General features: G+C 45.2%; 1 protein-coding gene across 1 annotated transcript in view; it reads right to left on the bottom strand.

The window, feature by feature from the left end:
* The window catches only part of LOC142493484 (coiled-coil domain-containing protein 162-like), a 69512-nt gene that overhangs the window by 3564 nt on the left and 54756 nt on the right, over positions 1-11192 (bottom strand). Inside the window, exons 13-15 of the mRNA XM_075597592.1 lie at positions 10834-10954; positions 1233-1280; positions 235-365 (exon numbers count right to left, since the gene is read on the bottom strand). Coding sequence (XP_075453707.1) covers positions 235-365; positions 1233-1280; positions 10834-10954 — 300 coding nt within the window. The remainder of the gene's footprint in view (positions 1-234; positions 366-1232; positions 1281-10833; positions 10955-11192) is intronic.

Genomic DNA, 11192 nt, shown 5'->3' with positions numbered 1-11192 from the left:
TGGAGTATGAAGACTAACAATATAGCGCTTATGTTCTTGCCACATAGTTCACACCCACAGACCCCGTCCCTGTAATGTGTTAAAAAATAAAACGTGTTTAGATTGATGCATTATTTTTACTTTAGTTTTTCCTTCCATAACTGACTAAAATTACAATTTGTATTTTGTTTCAAACAGCATATTTGACTTTCTTAACTGGTAAGTTTCAGAATACAAGTCTCTCCTGTCTCTCACCGTTTTAGGTCTCTGGATTCTTATGTCTGCACGCTCACTGGCCGTGTTTTCAGCTGGTGAATAGTATTGCTGGTAATCCCCAGAGGCTCTTAGGTCTAAATGAATAGGGATTGGAGTCCAGAATGCAGAGGCTAGAGCAAAGGAAATAAAAATGGACCCTTCAGTCATTGTCTGCAATGTAATATGTACTACCTCCAAGAAGGGGAACAATTGCAAAAATCCCTTAAGCCACTCTAATGGAGCGGCCTTGTACATGTGGCCAGGAAGGAGTTCACACAACTTTCTTGTAACAAAAGTTCTTTATTCCCCATAGCAGGGGTTGCAGCAATTCGGTAACAAAAGTCTAACTTAAATAGCATGTCTGCAAAACAACCGGACAGTACCTATTTGCTGGTATTCAAAGGCTGTTCAGGCTCGCTGCAGCCTGTTCCCTCACAGATTGAGAGCAAAATATGTGGGAAGTTTGCTGTCTGTGTTTTTTTTTGTTTTTTTAAACTGCTACTTTTTTTTTTTTTAAACTGCTACTTTCCAATCAGCTTGCAAACATACATGCCAGTATGTGGTTTTTCCTGGTCTGCTCAGATGAGTTTTAACCCTATACACTCCCCCACACAATGTAATACACCTCATTAATGGGAAGGCAAATAAACATGAAATTATCACTGACAGTATGACCTGTCAGCATTTGTCCTAAGTTGATACACATCTGACATGTACACCTATTTTTAAAGCAAGACTAAATGCAAAGGTTATAATCTATATTGACCCTGTGCCTGCTGGTCTCTAAGCCACTGTTACACACAGTGGGAGAGATTCACTAAACCCCAATATGGAGGTATTGCACTTAACTGACATCCCAGTCAATGGCCGTTAACAGGCAGAGCCTAGTGAATTCCAGTAAGTTCAAAGACATTTATCTCAATCAGAAAAACGGTAATTGGAAGTCCTAGTTTATTTACTATAAAATAATGCTCCATTAATCTTGGGATACACATTACCTGCTCTTGAATTGCAGGATAAGAGGGAAGCTGACTTCTTTCTTGAGCCTATGGAAGAAGTCATTTGACATTAAACATGCAAATCCAGACGATACTCTGCAATGTTTTTATGGCGACTGATGTTGCATGGTTCAGTAAGAGCAATGTGAGATATTTGACATGTTGGTATAGATTTAATCGGAAATACATTGAGCAATGAGTAAATCTTGTAATAGCAGGGGAGCGCAAACTTTTTGTGCTGCGCCCCCCTGTCTCTCTGCCCCGGCTCTCGCGCCCCCTGCCTTCCTTCAGCCGCGTCAGATGACGCTGCGTGGGCGTGTGACGTCAGGTCACATGGTGCCGCGGCGTCTATTGACGCTGCGTTGCCATGGTGACGCAACACAGGCGGCTGAATCCCGGTAAGTAAACAGTTGCAGGGGCCTCACGCGATCCCCCGGCATTTAATTTAAATGCCTGGGGGAAGAGCGCGGGGCCTCTGCAACTGCCCGCGCCCCCCCAGCACAATCTCCCGCGCCCCCCACTTTGCGCACCGCTGGTTTAAAGTATAGCTGTGGGAACTTGCCTAAATTCAGTTTGCGGAAACCCCATACTGTACATATTACCTGTGCTCCTTCCTTTGTGAAGTTTGCTGCTGGTAAAAAGATTGGCCTTACATTTATGGGAAACAAAGAACAATTCCTGCACTCCTACCAATTTGGGCTAAAATATACTAGTGACTTTTTAACATTTAGAACCTTGGTCTGTGTAACAAAGGCGTCTTTGTTGCATCTTTTGATCATAACATGATTCAAGCCTGCTAACTTCATCAAGGTAGACTCTTTAGCAGGTACCTACACTAATTATTATGTCATTTCTTATTGTCCTGTGGACTAAACCAGGGGTGCGCAAACTTCCTGAGCTGCGCCCCCCGGCTTTGCAGCCGCAGCATTGGTGCCCTCTCCAAGGACCCAGCGTCAAATGACGCCGCAGGTCATGTGACCCCGCTGCATCATTTTCTGTGTGTTGCCATGGCGATGCGTCGCTGAAGAGTCGGCAGAGAGCAGGTAAGCGAGTTCCAGAGGCCTCGCACTTCCCCAGCATTTAAATTAAATGCCTTGGGGTAGAGCGCGGGACCTCTGCGACCGCCCGCGCACCAACGGGCTAAACTTTGTGAAAGTGCCCTGAAGGGGTTAAATAATTTAAGCATATGCTTATTTGTGATTTTAGTGCAATTAAAAGCTGTCCAAAGCCAGTATCAGACTTCTCTTATTATAAAGGGGAATAGTGGGTGCACAAATATTTAGCGTGAAATATTAATACTTGCACAGCCCTTTCGGTCAGCCATAAACACTCCACCTACTCTTCATTGTAGACTGACCGTATATAATACCTTTATGCTAATTGGAAAGGATCTCTATCCTGAAGGGAGGAGCCATACACCGCCAAGGAAATGTTTAGTAAAATAGAAACCAGGTAGAGCCAAAACTTCACAAAGGGAGGAGCACAGGTAAGTTGTACAGTATTTGTTTTCCATAAATGTTAGGCTGATTCTTTTCCATGCTGCATACTCCATAAGGGCATTTAATAATAGTGTTACTGATACATTTCATAAGAGCAGTTGGTTTTGGCTTTCCTAGTTTCTATTTTACTAACCAGTTCCTTGGAAGTGTATGGCGCCTCCCTTCAGGATAGAGCTCATACCAATTCTCCAATTAACATAAAGGTATAACACACACCTCATTGTCAGTCTACACGTCACCCTCCACTGAAGAGCAGGTGAGTGTTTATGGCTGCCAGAAAGACGACATGTGTAAGTATTAACATTTCACACTAGGATATTTGTGCACCCACAGTTTACCTGTATAATAAGGGAACTCTGATACTGGCTCTGGCCAATGTTTAATTGCACGAAATAACAGCATATGTTTTAAATATTTTTTTGAACCCATTCAGGGCACTTTCACATACTTCACAAAGTTTAGTCCATAAAACAATGAGTGCATATATTTAGTGTAGGTACCAGCTAAAATAATGTCTACCTTGGCAGGCTTGAATCCATGTTTTGATCAAAAGATGCAACCAAATGACTAATTTTGTTACACAGATGTAGGTTTTAAATGTAAAAACAAGTCACTAGTCTATTTTAGCCCAATTGGTAGGAGTACAGGAATTGTTCTTTGTTTTCCATAAATTCCGTTTTTTTTTTTGTTTTTTTTATTGCTAGCCCCCCCCCCATAAATGGCCACATTTTTGTATTTTGGCCAAACTTTATGGCTTAGGAGTTCTAGAATGTGTTTTAGGACATTTGCAAAGATAGAATGACTGTAAACACCTCTGGAAAATTGGCTAATTTTGATTCAATTTGAAGCATACTTCCTATGTATCTCAGGTGTCCTCACAGTATCATCCCTCTACAACATTGGTCTCTCCCTGTTCCCCTAGCAGCTAGAATGTAGAAGGAATCTCTGGTATCTTGTGGAATCCATATGTCAGGACATCCCCTCTGTATCCTCCTCCCATCCTACACCTCTTCCTAAGGCCTCGGGCATGGTGCCTCGGGCCGCGCTGATCTGCACTCCTGCTCTGCCTCGCCTGCTCAAACTTGAGCTTTTTTGTGTCCTGGCAGGCGAGGCAGTGAGTGTGCTTTGGGGGCGTGGCGGAGTCGGAACAGAGGCGGGGCTAGTTCCTCGCTCCCATTGGATGTGAGCGGTCACGTGACCACACCTCCGCTCCCCTGAGCGGCAAATTTTAAATTTGCCTGTCTCCTCAGAATTTCTCAGCCTCCGCACGCATGCGGAAGCAGCTGCTAAAGCTGCGCTGATGACAGATGCAGGGGGTAAGTGCATCTGCTCTGCACGGCTCAGCACGGCCTGCTGTACTATGTCCCAGGCCTAACTCTTCTCCTGCATTCCTCAACTCTGCTGTCAGAGGAGGATGTATCGTTGCTGATCTCTTCTCCCTCTACGACTTGCCCTCTTGACCCCATTCCCTCCCATCGCATAAAACTTCCACTATAATCTCTACACTCACACATTTTTAACTCCTCCCTCTACTCTGGTACCTTTCCCTCCTTCAAACATGCAACAGTTATACCATTACTCAAAAACAGCAAGCTTGACCCTACCTGTCTTTCTAACTATCATCCTGTCTCCCTCCTGCCGCTAAACTCCTTGAACATCTTGTATTCTCTCGCTTGCTTCATTTTCTCACCACCTATTCCAGCGGTGCGCACAGTGGGGGCGTGAGATTTGCTGGGGGGGCGCAGAGTTTAGAGTAAATGTGACGTCGGGGCGCAAGGTTTAGAGTAAATGTGACGTCACGTTGCAATGACAACGTGACGCCAGGATGTCTGACTCAAGGTGGGGGGCACGCGCGAGGAGAGGGGGAAAGTCAGCAGGGGGCGCAGGGGAAAAAGATTGCGCCCCCTAACCTATTCTCTCCTAAACCCTCTACAATCTGGCTTCCGCACTGCTCACTCCACTGAAACAGCCCTCGCTAAAATAACTAATGACCTCTATGCTGCCAAAAACAAAGGTCATTACTCTCTGCTCATATTACTTGACCTCTGCAGCATTTGATACTGTGGACCACCCTCTTCTCCTTCACATTCTCCAAACGCTTGGTATTCATAACAAAGCTCTATCCTGGATCTCCTCTTACCTCTCCCATTGTCATTTCAGTGTCTCTTTTGCCAACACCGCCTCTATCGATCCCTCTGTGGTGGTACCCTGGGGCTCTGTCCTGGGACCTCTTTTCTTTTTATATATTCTAGATCAGGGGTGAGCAAACTTTTTATGCCGAGCCCCCCTTTTAATCCATAAAATTTCTCGGGCCCCCCCTGCCTTATGTAATCAAAATCACATGACGTCAGTGCACGTGAGCTGGTTCAGCCATTGAGGGCGAACCAGCTTTGTAACGCCCCCGCCACGCGTCTACAAAAAAAGTATTTATAGCTGAAACTACATAACTTAAAAATAAATATTATAATATTTGTCTAATAGCGTTCCCATTTCTGCTGTATTATTAATCTCTCTCTTCCCGCCACATTAGAACCTCTCAGGACCTCTCTCCCCTCTTCCAGTCTCTCCCTCTCCCTGTATTTCTCACTCCCCCTCCAGTCCCTTTCTATTCCTCCCCTCAGTGTCTCCCCCTCCATCCCCCCAACTCTCTTTCCCTCCAGCCAGTGTGTCTCTTTCTCCCTCCACCCATTGTCTCTCACTCTCTCCCCTCTTCCAGTCTCACACTCCTCTTCCAATCTCTCCAACTCCCTGTATTTCTCACTCCCCCTCCAGTCCCTCTCTATCCCTCCCCTCAGTGTCTCCCCCACTCTCTTTCCCTCCCTGTGTGTCTCTCTCTCTTTCTCCCTCCCCCTAGTGTCTCCCTCCCTCCATTGTCTCTCACTCTCATTCCAGCCATTGCCTCTCCCTCCAGCCATTGCCTCTCCCTCCCTCCAGTGTCTCTCTTGCACTCTCCAACCAGCTATTGTTTCTCCCTCCACCCGGTGTCTCTCTCACACACTCCCTCCAGCCATTGTGTGTCTCTCTCCCTCCTGCCAGTGTCTCTCTCATCCCCATCCCCATGTAGCTCTTTCACCCCCCCTCCCCATGTCACACTCACTCTCACCCTCCTCCCCATCTCACACTCTCACCCCCCTCATGCCAATCACACCCTCCCCATGCCACAGTCTCACACTCACTCCCCCATGTCCCAGTCTCACTCTCCCACCCCCCCATGTCCCAGTCTCACTCCCCCCCATGTCCCAGTCTCACTCCCCCCCATGTCCCAGTCTCACTCCCACCATGTCCCAGTCTCACTCCCCCCCCATGTGCCAGTCTCACTCACCCCCCATGTGCCAGTCTCACTCACCCCCCATGTGCCAGTCTCACTCACCCACCATGTGCCAGTCTCACTCACCCCCCATGTGCCAGTCTCACTCACCCCTTCTCCCCATGTCACACACGTTGATACAGGAAGCAAGGAAATGCTGCTGTGTACTGGAGCACAGCGCCACCTAATGGCCAAAAGAAAAATTGCAGCTGCAGACGGCTTTTTTTCCTCTGCTACTGGCAATATCGCCGCTGCTTCCTGCGCCCCCCCTAAACAATCTTGCGACCCCCAGTTTGCGCACCGCTGTTCTAGATGACCTAATCACATCTCTTGGGTTCAAATATCATCTCTTATGCTGATGACACAAATTTACTTTTCAGCCCCTGACCTTACAACGGCTGTACAGTCCTAAGTTTCTGAATGTTTCTCTGCTATATCATCCTGGATGGCCCTCTGCCGACTTAAACAGAGTTCCTCATATTTCCTCCCAAACCTGGCCCTACTACCTCCTTCCACATTACTGTTGGAAACAGTATCGTACACCCAGTAGCACAAGCACACTGCCTAGGGGTCACACTTGACTCCTCTCTCACATTCAAGAAGTGGCTAAATCCTGTCGTTTTTTCCTCTGCAATATAACAGATACGCCCTTTCCTCTGTTGCTCGACTGGTAAAATGCTGATATAGGCCCTTATTCTCTCCCGTCTCGACTACTGTAACCTGCTGTTCGGCCTTCCTGCCACTCGCCTCTTTCCCCTACAATCTATCCTGCCAGAATCGCTCTACTATTTTCCTAAATCTGTCTGTCTCCCCTGCTGAAATCACTCTCCTGGCTTCCTATCACATCTCGTATCACACACTCAATTCTCCTCACTTTTCAAACTTTACACTCTTCTGCCCCTCCTTACATATCAGCTCTAATTTTTCCCTATGCACCATCCTAACTTTTGCGTTCTACTCAAGGATGTCTTCTCTCTACCCCTTTTGTGCCTAAAGCCCTCTCCGGCCTTAAACCCTTCTCACTCACTGCCCCACACCTCTGGAATGCCCTTCGCCTCAATATCCGACTGGCACCCTCTCTAACATTAAGACCCATCTTAAAACACACCTGCTTAACAAACCATATGAGTAGCTCCGTGGCTGATACTATATTCCTCTTACATAAACCTTGGCCTCTTGCAGACGCACTTACCAGAATGTCCCCCTACTGTCTCTGTACGTTCCTACCTAACAATTAGATTGTAAGCTCTTCGGGTCAGGGACTCCTTTTCCTAAATGTCACGTATGTCTGAAAGCACGTCTTCTCATTATGTTATTTGTATTACTTGTTATTTATGATTATTGTGTATTACTGCTGTGAATGGCGCCATATAATTAAAGATATACATACATGTACAGTCACGCTGACCATTTTGAAATAATTTCACTTCATGTTTGAAATGTTAGTGATGGTATTCGGGCTTAAGTACAGAGCTTAAGAGCTACCAACAGGCCAGGTTTCCATGGAAATACATACGTCTTACTAATAATTGAGGCTGTGTTAATTGGATAACTAGAGTGTTGGAGAGACCATGAAAACCTAAGCAATGTTAATTATTTAATGAAATGTTAACGTCTTAAGTGCTCACGGGTATCTTCAAAGCTCACTTAAGCTGTGTTAAGGCCTGTCGTTAACATAAACGGCCGTTAGTGGTAATAGGCAAAAGACGTGTGAAACAGCAGTGCATATCTGCAATATGCCATTAGAAAAAAATTAAATAAAAAGCAGCGTTAATTTTAAGTCGGTTTATATGTCAAAGCGCATAGCCTAAATTTAGCAGTATAGGGTGCCAACATTAATGACCTGGACTAAACCTATAAATGAATCCAAGACCTATGTATCTTAATATGTAAGCATTCTTTCTTTTCTTTGTTTCACTAGACATCTAATATCTTATTTCTTCAGCCACCAGTTGTGGCCTCTGCTACAATTTCCGGTCTGCTGTGAAAGCCCTGGCCTTTTCTAAGGGAAGGGGAGGGGGTTGGTTGGTTGGTTCAGAGCTGTCGCAGGAGACCTGTCCTGCATGGTACAGCAACCAATTAGATTGCTTGCTGTAACGTGATTGCTGCCATTACTTATGGCAGTGTTTTTCAACCAGGGTTCCAATGAACCCTTAGGTTCCCCGGGCTTCCCTAAAGGGTTCCCTGTAATTTTAAAACTGTACCAAATACAGAAGAACTTACAATGCGTCTGATCTCAGACGCGCTATTAGAGAGGGTTGGGGTTCCTTACAATGCATCTGATTTCAGACGCACTATTAGAGAGGGTTGTGATACCTTACAATGTATCTGATGTCAGACACGCTTTTAGGGTTGGGGTTCCTCAAAATTTCATATAGGTTTCCTTGACTAAAAAAAGGTTGAAAACCATCGACTTATGACATTACTGATTTTGTCAATCAAGCTTCCCTTTCTGGCTAAATCTATGATGTCATAACTAATCAGTGGCAATAACATTAAAGTAAGCAATCTGATTGGTTGCTGTACTATATCATGCCATTACAGGTCTTCTGCGACAGTTCTGGCCCCCTATAAAAGGCCTGGGCTCTCACAGAAGACTGGCAGTTGTAGCTAGGGTTGCCAGATGTTCAGTATTGAACCAGACTGTCCTGTATTCGGACACTCTATCCAGTAAAAAAAAATTAGAGGTAATACTGGACATGTGCCTGGTATTTCCTCTGTGGACATAGTGACCTGACCGGCTTAGGGGGGCTGCGGGATTTCCCAGAGCAAGGAGACAGCAGGGCTGCTGCTAGGTGGCTGGGCAGCTTCCTTCATCCTGATTGGCTGCTGCTGGGTAATGCAGTAAGGAGGTGTGATGAGCCTGGGGGTGGGGCCAAGGAGAGGAGAAAACAGCTTGGAGCGGTGAGAGGTGTCTCTGCCTGTTTCTCAAGCGCGTTGCACCTTTCACCATTGTGTCCAGTATTTTTGGATAAGCCGCCTGACAACCATAGTTGTCGCAGAGGCCACATCCGGGCTGAAGATAGAAGACATCTAGGAGGAACAGTTGAAGAAAGTATTTCTTCATTAATATTCTTACAGATGAAGACTCTTCAATCAATGAAGAATCGACAGAGTCTGTCAAGGTTAGGATCCCTCGACACCAGGCAACAGATGGCCAATTTATAACCTGAGGCTATCGGGCACAGTGATATTTTTTTCATGGGAGTTTTTGTTTGTTTTCGCCATTGGGCCTATGAATTGTTAAAAAAAATATTATGGTTTTGTGATTTTTACTCCTTTCTTTATGGCCTTTGGCATTTTTTTTTAATTGTTGGGCATTGGCTCTTTTGGATATATTGGTTCCAGGGCTGCCTAATGCCCTTAAAATAGTGGCCGTCTACTAGGATGGGGTAAGTCCCAAAACATTTTCAGGTACCCATTGAGTGCTAATGTGGCTACCTAGGCTCCCCTTAGAAGAATCTTGGTAGCCCCAATGGCACTCAATGGGTTGTTTTTTAATTTTTGAATGTGTATATCTATAGATCTAGCTATATATATATATATATATATATATATATATATATATATATATATATATATATATATATATATATATATATATATATATATATATATATGTAGTATAATAGTATTTTTTTTTAAATTGGATTGTTTATGGCATAATTGTTTCTTATTTATATTGGCCATTAGCCGTGTGCATCTCTTAAAAAAAAAACAAGCAATAGTATTCTGGGTCTGTAAATAAAACCGTTGTATACTAAGGTGCCATCACATTCTGACCCCTTAGTCCCGGGCTTGAACTAAATGGCATTAAAGGCTTAGGCTAATTCACACCAACTTTAACCCTCTCTCTGCCTTAGGCCCGGGCCATAGAGGGGTGAGGAGAGCGGATGCGCGCTAACGCTGAGGCTCGCCTGCTTCAGTCAGCGCGATTGCACGGACTTGCAGGCGAGCCAGCGTGCGCAAAGGGAGCCGGGGGGAGGTGGTTGGAGGCGGGGCAGTGACGTCGCTGGGCCAATCGCCCGCGACGCACTGACGTCAATGTCACGGCGCCAACGTCATGGCGCCGTGACGTTGACGCTGCTGTGCTGTGATTGGAGGTTTTCAGCCGACAGCGCGCTGAAAAACAGCTTGGCGCTCGGCTGAAACCTCCAACTCGTCAGCATGCCTGCGGACGCTCGCGTGAGCCCCCTCTCAAGCCATCCTAATTGAGGATGCAGGGGCTCAGCGCGGAGCGTCCGCACGGCCTGTCCGTCTATGGACTCGGCCTTAGGGGTCTGCAAGACATTGCTTTGAAATGCCTTTCTCAGCCTTCTGACAGCAAAAGAGTCAACACCACAGAACTAGATCAGTATTGTAATCTGTGTTCTGTCTCCTTCATGGGTTAAGGTGCGGCGCACCCTTTCTCTCAATATTAAATACAGGTGTAACTACCAAATTACTGCTATGTTTTCTTGATGTAATGCCAAGTTGCATGGGGCCAAAAACATAAGAGAGAATTACAAACAAATGCTGTGATATTATGATAGACGTAAATGATAATGGCCAAAGCAATAACCACACTTGCATACTAGCAGGACTGTTACATTTAGTGAGAAACTTTCACTACGAGTAAGGGTATCCATCTTGTCCCGTGTTATTGAGAGCCACGAGAAATATAGCAATTGTGTATACAAATTGTCACTATATGGAGAGGAGAGGACCCACTAAGTAGATGCTTGTGGTTTGTGTATGATAGTTTATAGTTTGAGGTGTCATATCACAATTAACATGCTATACAGATATTCCTCACCTGCAGGCGAGTTTCTAAGTGATGAGGACATTTCAAAGTCGTAGACCTGAGTCTGTAGTTCGTCCACGCGCTGAAAGGCATCCAATTTTATGCTGCGCTCCTGCGTGAGCTGCGATTTGATCTAGACCGCAGACCAGATTTTAATTAGTGCCTGACTGTAAAGTGAGCTGTTATTAAGATGTATCTTCTGTGTAGAATTCTCCAGCTTTGTGTTGGATTCTAGAAGTGTCACTTCAATTAAGCATCACAATGGTAGGTGGCATTTGTCTCTTGATTCAGTTTATCTACCTTTTAAAGCAATAATCTGTTCGACACATGTAAAATAAAAGTAATCACATTCTTAATCCCTCTAACTAGAA

This window comes from Ascaphus truei, chromosome 4 (assembly GCF_040206685.1).
Source record: "Ascaphus truei isolate aAscTru1 chromosome 4, aAscTru1.hap1, whole genome shotgun sequence".
NCBI lineage: Eukaryota > Metazoa > Chordata > Amphibia > Anura > Ascaphidae > Ascaphus > Ascaphus truei.
Note: the sequence above shows the minus strand (reverse complement) of the source record. Positions and strands in the feature narration are given on the sequence as shown.